The sequence below is a fragment of the Motacilla alba genome, chromosome 2 (assembly GCF_015832195.1).
Source record: "Motacilla alba alba isolate MOTALB_02 chromosome 2, Motacilla_alba_V1.0_pri, whole genome shotgun sequence".
NCBI lineage: Eukaryota > Metazoa > Chordata > Aves > Passeriformes > Motacillidae > Motacilla > Motacilla alba.
The window spans coordinates 101,617,923-101,641,996 of NC_052017.1; the positions used below are offsets into that span (position 1 = coordinate 101,617,923).

At 39.9% G+C, this 24,074-nt stretch overlaps 1 protein-coding gene across 4 annotated transcripts in view; it reads right to left on the reverse strand.

Annotated features, from left to right (window-relative positions):
* LRRC30 (leucine rich repeat containing 30) overlaps positions 1 to 23,824 on the reverse strand; it is a 30,678-nt gene extending 6,854 nt beyond the window's left edge. Inside the window, exons 1-2 of one of the 4 annotated variants that reach the window (XM_038129396.1) lie at positions 19,675 to 23,824; positions 3,085 to 3,279 (exon numbers count right to left, since the gene is read on the reverse strand). In XM_038129396.1, the coding sequence (XP_037985324.1) occupies positions 22,697 to 23,725 (1,029 nt within the window). In that variant the 5' untranslated portion in view covers positions 23,726 to 23,824 and the 3' untranslated portion in view covers positions 3,085 to 3,279; positions 19,675 to 22,696. Of the gene's footprint in view, positions 1 to 3,084; positions 3,280 to 13,450; positions 13,474 to 18,389 lie in introns of those variants that run through there. The other 3 variants (XM_038129400.1, XM_038129397.1, XM_038129398.1) reach the window with 3 other exon arrangements.
* Between the last annotated feature and the right edge of the window lie 250 nt (positions 23,825 to 24,074).

Genomic DNA, 24,074 nt, shown 5'->3' on the forward strand with positions numbered 1-24,074 from the left:
TACCTCACCTTCCATTTCAGTCAGGAGGGAACTTTCATGCTTATTTTCTTGGAAAATACCAAAATGCACATAGGCATTTCTTGGTTTAAGGCACATCCATAATTTAGTAGCATTCGCATTGTTACAGTTACCAATATGTATCTGATACAGGTATTCCAGTCAAATGCAATGCAGAAGTAAGTTTGCTTATAAATCATAAAGACTTTATAAATCATAAAGGTGGTGGGAACACTTCCATGGATTTCCTGCTAGAAGTGTAGCGATCAAACAACAACCATCGCCACCAAATCAAAGAAAAAAGAGCCCAAAGAAATTAATATTTCACTGCATTTTGTTGATGTAAGGAAGTCTAACTGAAATGAACTGGTGGTAGTGGGGGTTGACAACATTTAACATGCTCTGAAGGATATTCATCACCATGCTGACTGACTAACACCATGAGGAAGCTCATACCTAGAGCTAAATTAGGGTGAGGCATCAATGCACTGAAGGGCATGGCTGACATTCTCATGCAAGGCTCCACAAGCAGGAGAAATGGTTTGCCGGAAGGATTCTAAAGTTTAACAGCAGATGCAAAATCCTTCTCTGAGATGGAGTAATCCTGTGCTATAACACAGGCTAGGGACTGGCAAAAAGGCAGTTCTGCAGAAAATGACTTGAGGCCTTTGGAGATGGCAAGTTGCCAGGAGTCAGCAATGCACCCTTGCAGCAGTGCAGGTGAACCTCTTGTTGGGTTGCTTTAGTCCAAGAGTAGACAGCGAGCTGGGAAAAATAATTATTCCCACAGTACTGGAGGGGCTTCACAGGAAATACTGCACTCATTGCAGGGACACCCAGCTCAAGAGAGACATGGACAAGCTGGACCAGGTTCAGTGGAGGACCATCAAGTTACTTGGCAGCTGGGGGACATGACATGAATGGCAAGGGAGCTGGAAGCTGAAGGAAAGGAAGCCTAGTGGAGTGGTATCTACCTGCCACTGCCTAAGGTGGAGTTACAGAGAAGGGAAACCAAACCTGTTTCAGAGGCACAAGGAGAAATAGAATAAGAAATTTGCACCCAGGGAAATCTGGGTGGATATTAGAAACGTTTTTCTGTGCAGAAAAATGGCTTAAGTCTTGAAGCCAAGAAAGTTTGTGGAAACTCTATCACAGGGGATTTTAAAGTTTGACAGGTAAAGGCCCTGAGGAACCCAAATCAGACTTTGAAATCACTTCTGCTTTGTAGCAAGAATTTGGACTGGTTGACCTCCAAAAATTCCTTCTGATAGAACCTTCCTATGATACTATTCTTCTTTGAAATGATTTATTCATATGGGTAATTTAACTGACCAGAAAGAAAGAAAAGCAAAAGTTTACAAATCCTATAAAACTGAGCAGAACTAATTAGAATTAGAAAACAGTTTCTATAAGCCTGTTCTAAACTCCTGATTTATGTCCATATAGCTAGTTCAGCCAATGCAAGAACTCCAAAGACTAGTAGGTTATGATTCACACAAAAGAAGGAAGTTTAATGTAATGGTATGGTGTGGGTTAGTCCAAGCATCGGGGGGCAGAAGACATTTATATTTTCTGCCCAGTCACTTTCTGGAGGTTGATTAAACACAGTGTCTGAGTGCAGGTTTGCATCCTGACAGTTTGGCTTGGGGCATGAAAAATTTGGGCCCTAATTCCACTTTGAAATACAGTGAGCCTGTAGATTCTCAGTGGAATAAGCATGGGGATCTGGGATATAAGAAGAGACTCACCTATGCCAAGAGACGGAGCAGAGTTTTCCAAGCAGAGCTCTGCCTTAGGTCTACTGTTCTTGAGATGGGAGAAGTGGATGAAGAGCACTTGTATTTCTCTCCTCACAGGAGAGAAACAGTCTAACACCAGCTGAAAGTGGGTATGGACAGGCTTTGTTTCAGAAAGAGCTGGGCAAGGCAGAGGACACTTATTGTCTCTTTATACATTAGTACCAAATAGCGAGCTCTTCGTGGAAGCAAATGTTTGCTCAAAAGCTATCACCCTATCCCACCCCTAAGCCTGAAGAGTGTATAATGTCTTAGGACATTTGCTGATTGTCAGTCTGCAGCTGTTCCCAGCTCTGCTGCAAGAGTTCTTCAGCTGAATACAATTCTTTATTTTTATTTTAAAGGGAAGAGGGTTGGTCACTTCTCAGAGGCTTATGTTTTGCAATTACACTTACACAGTTCTGATAAAGGCTGGCTCTGTGGCCCTACCATACATTTTTTGACTGGGTAACTACTTACTTAAAGACATATGCAAGCCAGAGAGCATTAGAGATGTGTTTCACCTTAAGAGGGATGTTCACAGAAACCATCAGCTCCAAGCTGAAGTGTACAGGGAGCATTATGCAGATCCTGCAGCTTCATCCCTGCATGATCCCATGGCCACTGTGGGCCATGAGGGGCAGGAGGAGGAGGTCATTAATTTCACAAGTACTGCCAAACTTTTTCTTCATGTTTGTTTCTTCAGCGCAGGGCACAAGGGAATGTGCAGCACTGATTGAACGTGCAAGTAGTGACTATACTACAGAAGAGGGGTGAGAGTGATAGTTCCTGACTAGTTCCCTACTAAAGATGTGCTAGAATGTTTTTACTTGTAAACCTTTGCCTGTGGTAATAATATTAATGAGTAGTTTAGTGTTCTGTGGCTGTCTTCTATTTTGGCAGTGGCAGCATAAACCAGAACTAGTTCTTCTCAGGAAATGTTAGTTTTATCTGTGGAAGTCTCTACATACCTATCTCCAGTGTGTTTTAGGTTTTTTATGTTGACTAAATTATAGACTCTTTCCACTTTATCTACTAGACAGCATATTTACTTATGTAGCAAACTAAACAGAGAAATATTGTCCCTGTTACCAGACACTTGATCTATTCATGCCCTATGACCTCAATAATAAATTACTTCAGGTTTGTGGTAACAAATATCTGCTTGGGCTGACTACATAAATAACACTGATTTGCCCCTTTGCAAAGGCCTTGTGCAACATTGCCAAATATATTGCATGCTCATTACAAATTCAGAAGTATTTACTGATTGATGAAAAGTCAGAACCTAAAGTGTTAACAATGAACTTACCTGAAATAAGTGTCTTTTTTTCCAAGACACATGGTCCATGATGATTGCTTGAGAGACAGGAGTGAAATCCATGCAGTCTTAAATTTCCATTTACATGAAAGTAGGTCCTTACTTCCAGACTTCTATCAAATCTGCTTATGTTCTTCAAAACATGATGTACCACATCTTTTCTTTCACAGAGGTGAAGCCCTGAGCCTATCAAATGAAGCAGAATGTGAGTTAAGATAAGTGAGGATATATTTTTAAAACTCACTTCGCCAATGGGCTTCAAGCTGTAACTTGCCCCAGTTATTCTGACAACTTCAATCAACCTGGAAGTTCATTATTTCTTTTCAATTTATAAAGCCTGCATTCATATTATAAAGCAGAAGATAATCCTTGTGAGTTAAGATAAATCCATAGGCAGTGCTCACTTTAGTTCTAATTAGAATCTGCACGTTAGTTATGGAAAATGCAAGTTGTATGACTTAATCTTTCATACTGACAACACTGACCATATTATTTCTGTATTATAAGTTTGCCTTTCACATATATAGCAATATAAAAAGGATTATTAACTTAAATCCTGCCTTACAAACACTGATCCATACAGTGAAGCAATTACATTACAGCAGTTTAATATATAGAGGCATAAAGCTCCTCTACCACAGTCAATAGCAATTTAGCCATTAACTTAAATGAAAGCAAGATTAGGTCTAAAAGAGGTAAAATGCATTTTTTATAGCTACAGTTAATGACAATGTCAAAGTAAAAATAATGAGTCAAATAATTCATTGTGTACAACTGCCACTGCTATCTAAAAAAAACCCATTCAAACCAAACCTCTCATTGTTAATGGCATTTATATCATCAATCAGAACATTTATAACATCTGGAGAAGGTAATAATTGCTTCAGCTTGGTTCTAAACTTTATCTTGGATTTAAGTCCAAGTAGTAATTATCAGGGGCTCACATTCATCAGATCCTCAGAGACATCAAAACTCTGCAAGGTGCTGGGACTTGTGACTATCAACTCCCCACACGTGAGGAGCTTGATGCAGCCAGGAGATGGTCTCTGAAAGCACCAGTTGCCATTAGCTGGAGCTGACTGACTATATAACCTGGAGTACTCACTAGTTCTCATTAAAAGAGGTAATCCTTAATTTACACACACACACACACACACACACACACACACACACACATACATGCGCTCCCACCCACCCACCCATATATATATATATATACATATACATATATGGTATATGGGGGTCCTGTTGATGGCAAGTTGAACGTGAGTCAGCAGTGTCCTGACAGCCAGGAGGGCCGACCCTGTCCTGGGAGGTTTCAGGCACAACATCACCAGCTGGGCAAGGGAGGGGATTGTCCTGCTCTGCTCTGAGCTGGGGCAGCCTCACCTCAAGTGCTGGGGGCAGTTTTGGGAGCCACAATACATGAAAGATATAAAATTATTAGAAAGCACCCAAAGTAAGGCAATGAGGACAGTGAAGGCTTTGAGGGGAAGTTGTATGAGGAGTGGCTGAGGTCATTTGGTCTGTTCAGCCTGGAGAAGAGGAGGCTGAGGACAGACCTCATTGTGGTCTGCAACTTCCTCGAGAGGGGAAGAAGAGGGGCAGGCACTGATCTCTTCTTTGTGGTGACCAGTGTCAGGACCAGAAAGAATGGCACAAAGCTGAGTCAGTGGAGGTTTACATTGAGTATTAGGAAAAGGTTCTTCACCAAGAGGGTTGTTGTGTGTTGGAACAGGCTCCCCAGGGTAGTGGTCATGGCACCAAGCTTGGCAGGGTTTAAGAGGGGTTTAGATAATGCATTTGGGCACATGGTGTGATTCTTGGGCCTGTCCTGTGCAGACCAGAGAGGTGGATTTCAATGATCCCATGGGAGTCTTCCAGGTCAGGATATTTATGATTCTATTATGTACTTCAGGCTGAAAGCTCTCACCTTGAAGACTGGAAACTGAGGATCAATTCTCTCCTCTGTTGTGACCCTGATAAAGGAATGACTGGCCTAGCTCATAAACTAGCTAATAAACTAGTCAGGGGTGGCAGGTCCCTATCCAATTGCTGTTAAAGCAATTCTGTCACACACACAAAAAAATGAAGAGGTGAAAAGTGAGCACAAAAGATCCTACCTGAACATGCAGAAGACCTACATGGTCAACTATAAGTCAGGTAAAGAAAGTTTTTTCTAATGACTCTCAGAGATGTGTGAAACTCTTGTTCAAGAAAAATTGTCTTTACCAACAAGTGCTGAGGCTTTCCAGCTTTGCTTCTCTTTAGCTATTCTAGGCAATCAGCTTAAATTGACTATGTAGCAGGATTCTCTGTGATATGAAAAATTAGAATATTGATTTTCACTGGCTATGGCAGAGAAATGAAGTTGTGTTTCTCATTGCTGGTACTCTGACTTCTGCACGGTGTTAGACTTCCTAATCACATCAGGGCTCTTGGCAATTTGAATGCAGGTTTCTGTATTCAAATAGAGTCTCCACCTCTACATGGGGTAAACCTGTGCAACTTTGCACTTAAATTACTTGTAAAATCTTTTGGCTTCCCAGAATGACAGCTGTAAGTCTAAAACAAAGGCTGGGAACTACTAGGAAACATACACAAGACTTGGCAGAATTCAGAGTTAAATACTGGCTTCCAGCTCTGAGCAGAATCCCAGAGGCTGTTCGGCATTTTGTATTTTTTGCAAAACATTGCTTGTCTTTGCAGTGCAGGAGATGAGGCAGCCAATATGAAGAAAATATGGCCAAATCCATTAAACCTAAGAGGAATGAAAATGTCAGTGTTTTCTGCCCCAAGGAAAACTTCGAGATTAAATAAGAACCAAACCTATTTCTTCATGTATTTGAAACCAAATATTAGCAAGAGGTTTTTTGATGCTTGAAAATACTTAATTTATTCCTTTCTTGTGGACGTTGCTGAAGAAATGAGTGGGTGGTGATGTAGTCAAAACATGTCTTGTTATATCTGGTTAACTATATAAAGAAATCAAATAGCCTTCTTCAAATATATGTAGGACATCAATGAGAATTTTATTGATAGAACGGACTATTCACTAGGAGAAAAAAATATTCTTGAAGCTTGTTAGAACCCAGATTTTCCAAAATTTTATAGAGGACTATTATCATTCAACTGTCTAAAGCAATCCTCAATCAAGTGATTTAATAGAAACAATATCAATATAATAAAATACTGTAAAAGAAGATGCCTCATAGTTTGAAAATAATAAAATACTGTAGAAGAAGATGCCTCATAGTTTGAAAAACTATTAATGAGATTTTATTTTATAACTGTCCATGATTTGTCTTGGGCTTTTTTAATTTTACAAATGAAGACCATTCTCTTATGATAAAGTTCTAGCCAATTGACATTATCTCTTAATTATTTTTTGTAACATATTCATTGTTCATTTTGTAACACATTCATGTTCAAGTAAGAAGTTATTGCTTAATTTCCATGATGGATGTGCTCATTTCATGACTATTAGATTAGTGGAGAGTATACAATTTGTATTAACATGCATATGTCATTAAAGAATACATTGTTTTCCAGCTGTCTTCAAACAAAAGCAAGCCTATGAGATACTGATTTGCTTTTTCAACATCTACTCATGAGGATAGTTCCAGTTAATGAGAGTAAGGATTATGTAATTAAATCTAAAGATTTTGCCTTTTTTTTCTGTTTGTTTTGCCTGATTTTTCTTCTGTGTTCATTCTCTTAGAAAACACACACAAAGTTTTTTTTCTTGAGATTGCTTTCCTACTAAGATTAATTTTTATGCTAAATGCAGCCAGACACAAACTGAAAAGGCAACACTTCTTGCCTAAGAGGATGAATATTTCTGTGCTGTGAGGAAAATTCCTGGATTTTGAAGGGAGGAACTAACTATAGGTCTTCACTCTCTAAATCCCTTAATGTCCATTAACTCCTGTAACCAACAAAAGGACCAAACATTTACAGATTGTCAAAAGGGCAGCACAGACTTTTAGAATTTCATGCCAAATTCGTAGTTCTTATACTTTGCATGGTCCTAGCAGCCAGGAGGCTCCCGCACTTGCAGTCATGGGTGTTCCCATTTTAGCCAGTCCACTGCTCCCACGGCATGCCCAAGTTTTATCATGCCTTGCAGCTCATTGAGATTTAGAATTCTGGAAGATGTGTGGGCTTCTGACGGATACAAAATCTGTCTTGAACTGCAGGGGCTCACTTAAGCTTCTAGCTCAAAGCTACGAGCAAAGATGATGAGGAATGTAGTAGTTTCAGTAGTCCTTGTGCCCGCCAGATCTAGGCTGGGATATGCTGAATTTCACTGTGTCACCCTGCAAGAAACTCAGGGCACAAAGGAACCCCTCAGCAAGACCACGGACAGCATATTTGTCTCACAGTGACAGCACAGCATGATTATGGTTTACCTCAACAGGAGGTGGGAAGAGCTCCTGCCTTCCACAGCATAAATATAACTTTGGTTATCAAAACAGGATTTAGTGTCTAATTTCAAACCTATGATGTGACCTTGGCACTCAGTGGTCACTTAATCCTGATGGCATTTTGCCACCCTCTTTTTGACATAAAGTACTGGGAAGCTGAGGTGCAAAGAAGAGCAATGTCTCAATGCCTCAACCACCTGAGGTGATGCTGACATCCAGGATCTCAAGCCAGGCTTGCTTTGACACTGTATCCTCCATGAAGGTCACTTTTATTTCTTAACTGCTCCCACACTTCACAGAAAGAGACAAAAATATGGTATGGGAAATCTCAGCTTGATGGGAAGGTTTCCTACTACTCAGACAAATATAAACTGTGTGCCAGTACCCACACCTCCCACGTTCCTCCCATGTTCCAGAGTGAAACAGTGCTCTGTGCCCAGCTCAAGCACAGAAGCTATGTGGATCACTACCCTCAGACAAGAGCTCTACCTGTTGCATTCAGGGACACAGCAGCTCTTGCTGGCAGCTTTGGTTCAGGACACAGGATCTCAACTGTGGGGAATGATTCAGACACCTCTCTGTGCCCAGGGCTTCCTAATATCCATACTAGGCAGCTCCCATTCCCCTTATGGCACTTTCACCTTCCTGATCTGAAACACTGAACTGTTTTTTTTAAGTGGTACCAAATAAGGACAGACATAAAGCAGTTGCAATTCTTTTTTTTTTTTTTTTTTTTTTTTTTTTTTTTTTTTTTTTTTTTTTTGTTTCTTTTAAGACTTTATGTTCAATAACATTCCAATTGCTTTGATGGTGGTTGATTTTAGTGGACCCTTTCAGCAGCTTTCAGGATAGGACTGTATTAAAAAGCCAGCTCATGCATATGCAGTTAGTGGTAAACAAACAAGTATCTCTCTAATTAAAACCCAGCTAGGAAAGTCTAAACTAATTTAACATCTAAATGACAGGTTATAAGGAGGTAAGGAAAACACAGAAGTATTAGCCTTTTAAAAAATTGCTTGGCATAAAAATTTTAAAATGAATGGAGATAAACCTCAAGGCATCTTGCATGAAAAACCAAATTAAAAAAATCACTGAGACAAAGTTATGGAAAGAGATAAAAGTCCATGTGTGCTCCAAGTGAAAAGACATAGCAGAAACATGCTCAGTTTCCCCAAGATGCTATTAATGTCTAAGAAAAAACACTACTAAAATGTAACAAACTAATTAAATTTGGCATACACGGGAACCAATGAGAATAAATTATGCAAAGGCAAAGTTTTCCCTACATAAAGCAAATGCTAGGAGTTGTTGTGGTGGCAAACAAGGAGTGGGGTGAAAGCAGGGCTCCCCTGGTGATGCTCACACTGAGGGACCCTGGCACAGAAGCATCACACTTGGGTGTGGATGGAATCGATTGCAAAAAAATGGGGTAAAATCCCACAGAAAGAGAGAGGGTTGGAAGGAAAATTGTACCTGGGACTTCCTACAAAGGGAAAAAAGAAACTGATGCAGGACTGCTAAAGCAACAGTGCCATCTGCTGCGTACTCCCCTCTGAAAGCCAAATGATTTCAGCCGTGTCCTGCTCTGCTGCCGAGACGGCAGCAAATGTGAGAGCCCCCATGCACACTGAGCTGAGGAGGGCAGGATGAAATCCAGCCTTCCCTCCGGGCCAGCCTATGTACCTTACTGTGTCTACAGGCCTCCTGAAAAACATTTCTGGACTACTGTTGCTAGAGAAATTCCCTGTTAAAATAAATAAATAAATAAAAGGGTTCCTCTCTCTCAGTGCAGCAGGACCCTGTGCTCAGGCACTTTTGAAAGATCAGTCCACTCTAAAGCTGTCCATCAGTGAGACAGGCACTGTGCACGTGTAAGCAACCAAACAGCTGCTGTTCAATCCCTTTCCTATGATGTATTTATGTCACCTTGTAAAAAGGCTTTCTGTTACGTGTGCAAATCTGGTGTCAGTTTCAATCCATGTTTTTATACACAGTCCTTTTCATAGCGTTCATTACATCTCTGAATGCCTTTACACATTTTATTATCTGAAGCAATTATAACAGAAAAGTCTAATCAATATTATGATTTTTTTATAATGCCTTCCATCATAGTTTTTAAAACTCATTTCTAAATATTGAACCTGACAGAACTCATAAAATACAGGTGTAGCCACTTGATGCACAATTGTGGTGGATTTAATTCTATAAACCACATATTCATGTTTATGAATCTAATAATTTTAGTCTTTATTCAACAGTCTTACATTTTAAGAAACTTCCCCAAAACATATCCAGGACAGATCAGAAATGGTTTTTTGATTAAATGATTCCCTTACATATGACCACCTTCTGGATGTTTAACCTATTTGTTAAGGATGTTTTGCAGGAGGGATAGTCTAACATCATTAGCCTAGGAGGTGCTGATTTAATAGGCCCCATTAAAAAATCCCCCATACTAGGATATTTGTCTTCAAAGGTGTTTGTAGGCAAAAGGCTGTTCTTGGCATATTCTAGCACCTACTAATTTTCCTCATTAGGCCACTCCTCAGGCACCTGCTCTTTTTCTACCTGTGCTACTGGGTCCGGGCAGGTTATCTGCTGGGGATGTTCAACTTTGGTTTTCAATTGATTTGCTTTCAAGCTGTTCTCCATGTTCTCTGCTGCCTCATTAACGATGCATGGAGGCAAGACTCCTGGAATTAGCCAGTGTGGGATTCTGGGGCAACAGATCCTCTCAGAGATGCTTCGTATTGCAGACCTGATCTTCACAATTAAGGGTACAAATCTGAATTTCAGAAAGAGAAAAGCTTGTGATGGAGTGTTTGCTATGATGAGACATAAATTCCAGGGATCAAAGTCGGCTCCTGTATGGATTCAAAATATGAATCCCAGTCTCTACTGGTGACGAATGAACATGTTCCACCACTAAAGTACCTGAATCTCTGCCTTAGCACACATGGGCTGCATCAAGGATGCATTTCTTCTGACTTGGACTCTTTTTTGGCTTCTTGGAAGTTTATATGATTTCTTTAGATTGGAATAGCTGTAAGATCTGGAGGCTTCACATTAATTATTAACCTCAGTATCCGACTCCTATATTTTAAGACCTACAGCTCTGAAAAAGGAGACACTGCTGGCAGTAACTACCTTGGGAGGGTTGAAATTTATTAGAAGTCAAACCAATCTATACTGTCTCCTGCTCAGGAAATTGAATTCTAGGAATTTGTGAGAGTCAACTCAGAGTTTACTGAGACTCCTAATTCACATGGATGGGGAACATTTGCATTGAGGTAAGAAAAATCTGTTGATCTGTTTCTTGTTGCAAATCAAATTTAGTCATACCGGAATCCAATCTACCATATTTAAACTGGTTAGCAGGACCTTCGAAAATGGAGAACAGAGACTTTGTTCTTTAAAAATAGATTCAAGATTATCTATTAAAAATAAAAGACACTCATTTTGTGCATAATTAGCCAACAGACAGTTATAATCAAAGTGTAATAACAAGTTCTCATTATTTGGTTATAGGCCTCTCCTGGCTGAGGTCCAACAGTGGCAATTTTTGAGAGAGTTTTTGTACTCATGAGCCTAATCAAAAACAAGACTCAGCTCTGTATTTGCTTCCATAAAGTCAATGGACTAAACTCATCAAAGTCATAGGGTTAAAATTAGCTCAATGTGTCTTTGTTAAATTGTTTATAATGCAAATGGTGGCTATTCACAAAAGAAGTAACAAGGAGTCTGTAGATGGATTTGTTTCTTTGTTACCTCACTGAGCAGCTGGAAGGTATCTCCATGAAGAAATATAATATATGACTTCTTGTGAGCCTGAAAGAAACTCTACTCTCCTATTGTGTAAACTCTTGGCTGCCCTTTTTGAAGGAGGTGATGGACACCTTTGTGCCAACGCTTCTTAACTGCAGTTAAAAACATTATTAAAAACTCACAGATGCAATTTATTCCAGGTAGCACAATAAACCCTAAATAAATAAAATTGTGGCTATTCCATCTGAAGTCAGAAATTTCAGCATTTGCACTGTAATGCCTGCTGGAGGAAAGTAGAACAGAACTTCAGTGAAGGATGGCTGTGGTAGCTGTGGCTGAGAAGTGAGGAATGGCTGTAACCCCTGCAAGCCGTGGATGACCAGGCCCAGTCTCAGGTGCCTTTGTCACTGCAAACGCCTGCAGGGATCCAGTTTGCCTAGGAACAGCTTTCTGCTGCCAGCAGCCCTCTCTGTGGGATGAAGACATCTGACACTGGTGTTAAGTGAACAAAGCCTTTTGAAGCAACTGAATCCCAGTGCCACAGGCATGTTCTGGGGTGAAAGCATATGGGGGGGTGGAACCCAGACAAGGTTTGGGAATGGTGTTTTGAGCTGTTAGCAATATCTCCATGCTCTGGCTAAACCTCTGTGGGTGCTGCTCCAGCTGCTGCTGTGTTCTGTCAGCAATGAGTTAAATTCTTAGCACAGATAAGGTTGAAGAGGTGAACATTCCTTGATTTTCAGCTTTGCAAACACCTTTGACCAACATCTCAAAGTGTGACAGCCTGAGAGCATATTAATGAGCAGCTTCTTCCCAACGGGAACTGTAATATCAGCATTTTTCTCCCCATGTTGTTTCCTGCTGCCATCATGAGCAGTAGCACGGAGATGCATGAGCAGCTCAAAGGTGACTTCAGCAATGTAGGTGTCTAAAACAGCCAGGAGGGCTTGGGATATGGAAGCAGATATCCCAGCCTTGGAACGACAGCTCTCTTTCATCTGAAGATGGGGTTATGAGTACAGCATTTATTTTTTATACTATCAAATAGAAATGATAACATAATGGACCAGCATTTCTGCTGTTATTCTGCAAGTACAGAAGTACATAAACTGAAAGGCCAGAGGAATTATTCTTTTGCAGTTATCCTTAATTTCTCTGTAGATGTAGAGGTATAATGGGAAGCCAGAAATGGACCTCTACAATGCCCTACTCAACCTATGGGAATCTTTCACTAGCAGAAGGCGTGGACACACTGGGTCAGAAATTATATACAGTGATAATAATATATTAGACAGGAGATAATGAGCCTTTCAGGGATTCCTAAATGTATTACTTGTTAATTTAGGAGGTACCCTGAGTGCAACTTATGAGGTGGTACTAATTTAGAAGGTATCATGAGTAACTCTGCTTGCTGGAGGGCTGAAATGTAAATCCCATTGTGCAACAGGGAAAATGAAAATGCTCCTTCCATTAAGTCTGTGATCTGTCCTGCACTTGCCACAGGGAATAGCATAATTTAGAAAGCTGCCTTCTAGGATGTTGAACAATCATGCCTCATCAGTGAGATCTCTAGATTAAAAATGTGAACATTTTTACATTACTAGAGGGATTATTATATTTTGCTTAATATTTAATATATTTGACATCAAACTACCATGTAATGAGTATAATGTATTAATGTCCTTCTAGTCATATTATTTCAATGCTTTTATGTAACAGAACTCTAACTGCATTTGTTCAATGATACTGTACAGTGGTTTGATTTATATTTTGTAGTGTCAGGCTGAGAAGAGATTTTAAAACTAATTTTCATAGTCAGGTCACATCTACCCCCAAGTTTCTATGGATCCTGAAATGGTTCTCCTCAGAAGAGTTTTTGTGTCCTTCCTTCAAATGTAAAACTGATGTGATGCCACCTTCCATGGAGCTGGATGCACCTTCAGGCACCCAGCAGTAAACAGCAACACTATTTTCTGCCTTGATTGACTCCTTCCAGAGCTTCCAGTGAATAGATTTTACTACTATGCTGTTAGTGCACCTTATGCCATAACACACTGTTACCTGGTCCATCCCTCTTCACTGCTGCCCATCTACAGCCCCACCTGTTCTCAGCAGTGCGGTGAAGCTGACAGGAGCTGTTCCCTTGGTCCTGCTTTGCTGGAGTGAATATCTCATGCAAGGAGACCCCCTCCCAAAAAAAAAAAAAAAAAAAAAAAAAAAAAAAAAAAAAAAAAAAAAAAAAAATCACCTGACAGTCATGGCAGGAGAGTTCTGAGCTTCACACCACACATGCACACAAGTAAGGTCAGTCCAAACCATGCAAGCAAATTTGCACCTTCTTACCAGATCCTGTTGTCTTTCTTTATTCTACTTTTTTTCCCTCCTGTCCTGAATTTTAGGTGAGAACCTCTCTGTGAACAGGATAATTGTTACTGCTCTCTGTAATTGTGGCTACGCATTGTTGCTCCAGCTTCAGACTGCAGCTTCCCTTTTATAGGACTGACACAAAAGGGAGGGAGGCAGGCATATTTTTACAGCACAGAGGGAGAACTAGACATAAATTTCACTGTCTACAGCACATGGTAAAATCTGGGGCTAGACAACAGAATCTGTTCTTGTTTTATGTGTTTCTAAATCATTCTGTAGCAATATGACAACAGGGGTCCAAAATTCCTCACTTCCAAAGTAACAGGGACAATGAATTTACGGGGGGCTTCAAGGGAAACAGAAGGGGATCCCTGGAGAATGTCAAGAGAGGGCAGGACTTCTTGTTTCTTCATGGTGGTGCATAGACTCTTTCCTATGCTTTTAACATTGCAATAGCCCTTCAGTAGTTGGTTAAGATAAATGTCCATCTAGAATCATAATGGAAACTGAGGATTCAGGAGGTACAGGGACACAGAAAAATGCCACGTAGTGCAAAGTATACTCTGCTCTTCAGACTGGTTGCTGCTCCCTGAAGTTTGTTCTCCATTTTTCACTTATTATTTTTGTCTTTTCCTTTTCTTTTTTTTCAGTTATCCCTCTGTGTAGTTAATGAAGAGAGGCCTCTGCTAATGATTAACTTGATTTGGATGCCAAATCCAGAAAAGGAGGGTTGAACTGGCATCAGTCAAGCAGTCAACTTCAATTAAAAATGTTAAAACTCATTAATAAGAAACAAAGAGACAAAACAAAACAAAACAAAACAGAAAAAAAGGGATGAGAGTGGGGAGCGATAGGAAAGAGAAAGCATAATAAAAAAGAATGGGCAAATGAAAGGAAAAAGCAACAAAATTAATGGGAAAATGCAGATAGCTAGTACAGGAGAAGCTGTACATCAGTTCTCCTGGCTTCTTACTGCAGTGATGAAATGTCTGGCAACATCCTCTAAAGTTGTAATCTTTTCCCCTTTGTTTTCCTTGTATTTATTAATTATCTGATATTTTAAAATATTCAGTTGCTTATATCAACTGTGGCAAGGCAACTGGGAGGCTTTTCTGCTCTGCACTTGCTGTTGAAAATGCACACAAGCCTAAGTCCTCCTCAGAATAGACAGCTGCTGGTTTGGAAGTACAGGAGAGGAAGGACTGTCGGGACAGTTTGGTGGCCATCACCCTGGCAACACTGGCAAGAGAAAAGCGATGCTTGTCTTTATCCAAATCTAGACTGTGCTAAATTGATGTAAATGTGAAAATTACCTACTGAGAAAGGCTATTAACTTTATGGAGAAATCTTGAAATGTCACTGCTTTGCAATGTATTAGCCTTGCTAAAGAACATTAAATAGCCTCTCTAATGGACACCGGATACATTAGGAAGAATTCTAAGTGAATTTCCACATTCTCCCTTAAGGTTGGTCTCTATGACCATTTGGACATTCTGGATGAATTTTCTCACCCATACACTCCAATATCTGCATGCTAGTCCAAGAAAGATGAAACATCTTAACTGCTGTAAATTCATAACTTTGAACCAAATGATAAATAAATTAAATCTATGTCTGACATGAGCTTTGTGAAACTGAAAATTCACCAGTTCTAAGAGCATTCCTTTCCTTTCTGTTTTCCAGTCTCTGGGGCATCATTTAGACCAGGGCAATCTCTGTTCCTCCAATTGGGACTAGAAAATGCAGTACCTGAAATCCGTGAGATATTGGCTTTATGATTTTACACAGTATAAGAAGAGGCTATGTAGATTCATAGTAAAGACTGTTCTATTTGCTTATCCAAATAAAATATGTGTATTGACTGGCAGGATTAAAAGACATACATCAACTTTTTACAAACAGTCCCCTGCTAAAGTTCTTCTGAAGTTAAATAAAATTTTGAATCAACTGTTTCTAGGAGCAGCCCAGACAATTTAGTGTGAAGATTCCACTTTAGCCTTCTACAAACATCCAAGCCAAAATGGACTCCAGAAGCATCCAGATATATACCATTTTCTTAGACAAGAGGGCTGTGTAGAATTTAACTTCTTTTATGGGATAAAGAATGCATTTCAAATTGTTTACTGTGACAGCTACCAAACTTTTAGTGACAGAAAATGAATGTGTCTTCTTGTGTGATCATTGATCAATTAAAAAAAAAAGACCAAATGTGAATTCTTCCGTATTTTAAATCCCCACATAGGTTGTTAAAAGTACCACAGAACTTTGTGATATCTAAAGGTAAAAATCAGACAGGAAAACTGATGTGTAAGTAACTCAAAGGCAACATATATATAACCGTCATATGTTTTAAGTCCTGTTAAGATGCTAAATTATCAGCATTTTATTTGCTGCAGAATATGCTGCTTCTCAGTTGACTCATACATATTCTTCATATAGTACATTGAAAAGCATGGTAATGACCTCCTAAATACCTCCAAACACACACACACACAAAGGCACACACACACGTGCTCAGAGAGATTTCATTTAATGAATTGAACCCAAAGTTGGTATTTTTATGGCTTCATTTGTCAATAGACAGAACACACAAATGCCATTCTTCACAGTGTTGTTTTCAAACTGGAAAGAGAACATAAGTGTGGTGAAAGATATAGAGGACCCTTGTGCATAGCAATAGCTGTGGAAAGGCATTATCTTAACCAAGTCACACCTGGTTGAATGAATTTCCCAAAGTGAAGGTTTTATTCTTCTGTATTCTTCAGCTCTCCTATCAGTGCCATTCACAGGACACTAGATCACTGTACACCAGAGAGACTTCTCTGTTCACACAAACAATTTAGGAGCCAATAATAGCCTGTGTTGTTCCCTGCAGTGAAAGTATGTATACATGCATGGGCCAGTACAGAAACCTATATATACATACAGAGACTTTCATTATGTTAAAAAAAAAAAGGACAGAGAACAAGCAAGGAAAGTATAATGATAATAACTGTATTTTCTAGGTGGAAGCAATTTTTTACTGTAACAGTTTTGCTGTTACTCACTTGGTAGTTTCTTTTAGTTGATTTAGGAATGATGTTTCTAAAAAAAAAAAAATACAAGAATTCTTTTAAACATGTCCTGCTTACACCTGTTTTGAGGCAGAACATTTTGATAGCTAGGGAGAAAGGATTTTGTGACATCAAAAGCATTTGTGGCAGGGCAATGTAGGTGTGTTGCTGTTTCTCAGACACATCTCAGTAAATCTGAATGTTATACCGTGCTGAGCGATGGTGCTTTGTGCTCTCTACACACATGCTGCAGAGGCAAGGAAGGCCAGGCAAAGGGAGGCATTTGGTACCCTACAGCTTCACTGACATTACTTCACATGCTTAGATTAGTCCGCAGATGACCTGGAGCTCTCTGTATCCATCTGTCTCTATCAACCACGGAAACAGTGTCTGGAGAATAACCACTGCCTTGCCTGATACCTCAAAGGCAAGTGCATATAGCTGTTGTCGTGAGCATGACACCAGTTTTGGGTATGTTACTCATCCTGTCACCAGGATGGAGTGAAGCCTGTCAGGCTCCTCTGTCCTGCACCCCTTGTATGGAGGGTAAGAGACAGATTTTGATGCCCATACCTGGCAACACTACCTTTGCAGGAGGAGAAAAGCAAGTCATTGCTTCTGCGAAAATGCCAATGATGCAAAGGCTGGAGAGCAGAAAGAAAATGAAGCAATACATATTTCCCTCAGAGAGTTGTATCAAAGGATTAATTTTTGGTTTTTAATGTCTGGGAAGTATAAATTAAAAGCAGGCTTTCCATCAATGAATTTATGGTATCTGAAACTCCTCTGAGCCCTAGGAAAACATATAACTCTGCCCTTTGGTCTTCTTTTCACTCTGCCTGGGTAAGCTCACTTTATGAGGCAGTATAATTTGCAGTGACCTTTTCTGAAGCTGTTGATACACTTCCTGCTTTGCTGGAAACCACCTTTTTAGTCATGCATGATGTGACTTCACATACATTGGAGTATAAATTTCATGCTTTGTCATTAAAGCCTGCAAAATAATCCTGTGCTGTAGGTGGCTGTACTGGTGCAGGATGCTATTGCTTCTACTGGGCAGTGCTGAGGGGTGATTTTTGAAGGCTGGTTGGCTCTTGTTGCACCACAGATAAATGCATGGAATCACTGAAGGAGGGTCATCTTTTGTAATTATTATTCTGCCTCTTACTTGTACAGAGGAATGATCATGTAATTTTATAAAAGGATTTTCAGACATACTCCATATGTGTGTATTAAAGTTCCTCTCTGTACCAATATATCTAAAGCCTTATTCCCATCTGAACATTTACTGAGTTCTTAAATCTGAGTTTTCCCACATATAAAATGGGAAGAGTATATATTCTCATATAAATACAAGCCCTTCTAGAGCCAGAATTTTCCTTCATCTGTAACTATTTCAATATTTCAGCTCCCACATATAAGAATGGCAGAAGAACCTGTGACATAATGATATATATGTTTTCTTAGTATTTTCTGAATTATTATATATTTTTACTTTTACATAATTATTTCATGCATACTAATTAGAACTGTGCCAGGCAGGTCAAAACACTCCTTGAATTACTCAAGAACTGCTGTCTGAAGGCTGTGCAGCAAATTTACCCCTGAAATTTGGTGAAATCAAATAATTTTCTCTTCTTTCCCCTCCCTCCCTTCCCTCCTTCCCTCCTTCCTTCTTTCCAACTCTCATGTGAAAAAGACCTTTGAGGCTTTTTTCATTGTTTAAAGAAATAAGCTGAAGTAGCAATGGTTTTGCTACTAGAAGAACTTATATACTGTGTTATTTCAAGTAATGTGCTAGCCTAGTGATGTAAATAACAAGACCAAATCTCTCCAGAGTCAATGCAATATTTTTTAGATTTCCCCTCCTTCACTGATTTAAAATTATTAACTGAAAGATCTGGTTTCCTGAAGCTACCTGAAGCATAATAAGAAATTATTTCATTTATTTTCCAAAAAGTTCAAACTGCAAAATGCATATTCTTATAGTAAAATGACTAGAAACTGTTCTTTATGTTGACAAAAAAAGAGAATTTTGATGTAAATGAAAAAAAAAAAAAGTATGGAGAAAATATTGGCAAGTGGGCCAAAATAAAAAGTTGACATATTTTTCATCCAGATTAATAATCACAAACTTTTAAATCTGAATTTCAAGACGTTCCAATTGGACTCTGAAAATTGTTTTGAAATGCCACTTCAGTCCACATCTTGGAAACTTTCCACATCTTGGAAATTGGTCTTTGCAGGTTCTTGGTGCTTTGCTCATGTTCCTGGCCAGGTGACATGCCCCAAGGGGCTGCTGAGACAAGGCAATGTGTTTGGGAATTCACCAGTCACAAGTGGTGTTAAGAATTTGGCCCATGTGCCAGAGCTGGCGAGTAGCCTCAGAGCAGTAGGTACAACACATTTCAGCATAAACTTCCAGGCAGGAATTAGTGCAACACTTCAGAAGAAATTTTTTTTTATTTCAGTCAAAGTCTGAATCACTAACTTTGGTTAGGACAGAAGTCTGAAGCCTTCCAGTTTTCAAAGGCTTTGTTTGTTGACTAGACTTTAAATTTTACACAGAATGCAGCTTTCTTTTCAATTCAAAATAAGAATAGATCGAGCCTTTTCACCAGATCAGACCAAATGTACAACCAGTGTGATTGATGACAGGTGAGAAGCAAATTCTATAGCCCTATTGTATATTACATTTATCCCAACCAACTTGACCCCTGACTATATTCTTTCTACTTTGTTCTCAGCTTTTTCCCTTTCTTTTGTCCACCTCAAGAGTTTTTCTAAGCACCTTAAGAGCTTCTCTGAGTGACAGCCATAGAAAAGCCACTATGCCAGAAAAGGATTCTTTCCACGAGTGGATCCCACATTTTCCATTCCTTTGAAGAACACTACCACCACTAAAAATAATAGATGCATCAAAAGTTATGCTGCTGTGAAGCTTAGGATGAAAAAACTTCAATGCTTACCAGAAACAAGAGTAATATTCCGCATACAGTCCTCTGGAAGGTTATAAAATTAAACTTGTATCATTTGATACACACAGAAGTGGTACTGTTGTCATAGATGATGAGATTTGACTTCAGGCCCTGCAGCCTTTCAGTTCCCTTTTCCCCTGTCATCTGCACAGCTAATATCAGATGACAATGCTGAGATCCACCAATTCTTTTTTAATGCCCTGCTCAAAACTAGAGCCAGCATGTGACATTACAGATTCTATCTCCCTCCTGTGCCCTTGCTTGCTTCTTCTATCTTCCTCCCACTCAGATGCAAATACATATGTCATTATTTGCCTTTCATACATGTTTCTATACAATAACAGTGGTATACAGTCTTTTCTTTTTACAGGAAGAATTCAGAACACTACCCTCAGTCATGAGAGATGATTTTCTGTATCTCTGAGAAAGGTATTTGTAGGGGCCTTGACTGAGGAATGAAAAAAATGCTAAAGCAGATCAGAAGAAATTATTTTCTTAATGGTAAAATCTGAATTATACATTAAAGCACCATTTATTCAATCAATTTTATTATTCTGTTTAAAAAGGCAGTCACTTTTATGAGTTTCATATGCTTGCAAAGGTTTATTAACTTGAGTAAAAGGTCATTATTATTCAATTGAATAATTTAATTTTAAATTATTGGTATTGCACTTCATATTATAACTGCTTTTGCAGATGCATTTGATTATGTCATATTTGCCTTTTAATCCTCTGTCTGGAGATCATTTTCTTGAATCTTTCAGTGTTTCTCACCCTCACAGTGGTATCCTAATGAACACACAGAGTCCAGCCTCATATCTTCCATGTAAATTACTGTGCATACCTCTTCTAGTCAGATCATATCAGAGGCTATCCGGTGTCATATAATCCTGGGTACTGACACGTGGAAAATCTTTTCAGGTGATTAATGCCATAGGCATCTAATTTTCCTGCAAAGCAATATTGCAGTGTTTATGTGAATGCCAGACTTAGGGATATGAAATGGGCATTTAGGAAAGTTAATAATCTGGCCCTAATCCCCTCCAAGAATTATCTGTTGGTATTTCTAAAAATAATTGCAGCTTTATTCCTTGTCGCTAATGGAATCACATATTAATTTATTACATGCATTGTTCATTAAAATCTTGGGACTTTGCATGGGTGAAATAAATATATATAAAGCTACACATAAAATACCTTTGCATTTGAAACATGTACTAAGTTATAAAAATTCACAAAATATTTGTTTTATTGCTTTGTTTTCTTAATGCTTGAGCAAAAATATCCTTCAAAATTGTTTCATGTTTGTTAGGAACATAAGATTTGTCCTTGACTGCACACTTGGAGACTTTGATTTCTGGGCCTAATACCGAAATTCTCAATTAAGATAACAAATCATACACAAAACAATCCAACACAATAAAATATCAGGGCAGGCAGACCCAGGGTGGAATATTCTGTGAGCACTGATTCCTCATTGCTGGCATTCACTATCACACCGATAACGTCGCTGTGACCAAAGGTGCTGCGTTTACTCACATGTACCTATGAATGACATAATTGTCTGCTGTTATCAGGCTGCTCCTACCTCTGCTGAGGAGTTTTTCCCTCAGCCAGGCATTCTCTATTAACTTCACTAGAAGCAGGATCAGTTTTTCACAGCCTTTCATAATTTTGAACAAATTAAGTTTTAGAAAATAATCGATTCCTGAGATTTGACATAGGAAGCACTTTGAAAACGGCTTTGAATACTCATAATTAGCTCAAGAGTTACATTCTCATTCCTCTCTTACACTGCCATTACAAGTGTTTATCTCAACTGATTTCAACAGAGCTGCTTCAGTTTTACACTGGTGTGAGGGAACAAAAAACCCCGAATTGCATAAATTGTTAACAGCTTTTTCATGCTGCCTCTTTATTACTAGATAAAACTTTGATGAAGGACATTCACAGAAGATCAATATGAGAAACCACATAAGACCTGACTTTCATGCTACTGGCTGATACTGAAAATCCCAGAAATAACTATTTGTTTTTGAAGCTCTTACTTAAGGTGATGACTGGGTTGATGCTGCTTTTCCTGAAAGAAGTACTTCACCTTTAGGAGATGTACTGCCTCCAGAGTAAAGTTACTCCATGGCTTGGATTGCAGGGATACGGGAAAGGGAACGGAGAGCTGCTGTACATCTAGCGATGAGCAACTCCATCCTTTGTGTGAGGGAAGAAGCCACAGTCCTTTCTCTGCTTTGTGCAGATGCTGCTCCCAGCTGATGAGAAGCACTGCTGTCAGCATCCTAGGAGGCTCCATGTGAAGGGCTGCTTGTCTCACCAGGCAAAGTAGGAGTGAGCACTGGGGAGGTTTGGGATCTGCTTCCAAAGAACTGTCAAATTGACTTGTCACTGGCAATCTCTACCTGTAATTTATATAGGCCAGAGTACAGCTGTGGGGTAAACAACAAGTGGTATTGAACTGACCAGCAATATATTGTCTGTGAGCTAATATAGCTCAGGATATATTCACTGCCAAAAGCAAACATTTTCCTTGAGATTCACTTGGGCAGCAGTGTTTGTTTATGTCGTGGTTTACCTGTGTATGAAGAAGTGAGCAGGAGTAGAAATGCAATTGCAATCACAGAGAGAAAGTCTAACTTATATTAGTATTTCTTCAGCCAAATAGCTGTCAAATACACATTTCTGCATGTTTGCAGTCTGCTTTAATTTGTTTCTGTCAAATGAAGAGCAAATATTTTATCACAACTGTGCTGTATTTTTTTTCTATAAAAACCCCCAAGTACCACAACAGTGAAGGTTACAGAGGTGGCTATTTTTAGAAAGTTTGCTTTTCCCACACTTAATCAAGACCATCATACTTTACTTGCTTTCCTCCAACTGTTACTAAAGCCATCCATAGCCTTCAAAATCCAAGCATTATGAAGTGGAAATGCCTGTGCAGGAAAGCTCTCCGATGCGATTGAGTCTTGATGACAGGCTTAATCCCAAGCTCAGCGGAAGCTCAGTTGCGCTCCTTTTTGTCCCTGAGGTAGTTGAAGAGGACATCCAGCCCCCCCTCGACGACCTCGGGCAGGGGCCGGGACAGGGGGTTGTGGGCGATGTGGAGCCCTTTGTCCATGGGGTTCCAGGCAATGCGGCGCAGCCGGCGCAGCAGGTACAGGTCATCTGGGAGGGTCTGTATGGCATTGTAGTCGGCGTTCAGTAACTCCAGGGTGCTGATGTAGCACAGGGACCGTGGCAGACTGCGTATGTTGTTATTTTCCACGATAAAGATTTGCAGATTGACCAGATACTGGATACTCTCTGCAATGTTTTCCAGCTTGTTGGATCCTAGGTGCAAGAAGTCTAAGCTTCTCAGGGCGAAAATGCAGAGGGGAATTTGCACAAAGCGGTTGTTACTGAGGTTTAGTTTCCTCAAATTTGTCAGGTCGGTGAAGCTCAAAGGCAGTTGTGAGATGCAGTTGTGTGAGAGGCTCAGAACCTCCAGCTTCCTGCACAAGCTGAGCTCTGCCGGCACTTCTTTCAGGCAATTCATATTGACAAACAACACCTTCAGGTTCCTCAGCAGCCCGATCTCCTTAGGTAGGCACTTGAGGCAGTTGCCACCCAAGTTCAGCACTACCAGCCTGTCCAGCTTTCCCAGCGAAGGAGGAATCACCACCAGCTGGTTGCGTGAGAGGTTCAGCTTCTGCACCTCGTGCAGTCCCCACAAGAAGTCAGGCGTGGTGGTCATCCCTTTCATGATGAGGCTCAAGCTGACATAACGCAATCCCCGTTTCAGCAGTGACTTGGGCTCTCTCCCTGCCAGAAGGGCATCTTCCCATGCAGGCAGCTTCGGGCCTTTCCTAAGGAAAACCATGCTCCTTCTCTCCTCGTTCTTCGAGTGCTCACTTCCCATAACACTCTGGTGCACTCCTGAGAGAACTGAGGTTTTATTCCCTTGCAATATGCAAATGCCAACAGAGGATGACAGCCTGCAGGAGGTGGGAAAGTCAAAGCAAGGAGACAGGGAGGAGCCTGTGAAGTGCATCTCAGTCCACCGGAACAGTTTCCATAGCTGCTGAGGGAAAGTTTCACTTTTGGGGGCTAATGCTGATCTTGGTGCACAGTCTGTAATGAAACACTTGCTCCTGACTTGTGAGCAAACCTGTTCAATTCAAACTGAATGCCACAAGACAGCTGTCACTGTCATTTGGCCTGGGCTTTATTGGACAGACATGTATCTTCACTGCAAAAAGGTCACAAGGATGCTGTATATAACTTTACCATGTCAGCTTTCTTGGCTATCTGGTACATACCATGACTGCAGGACAATTAACAGGAGTGATTTCAAAAGAAAACAAACAAGCGAGCTAAAGAAGGAAACAAGCAAAGAAGCC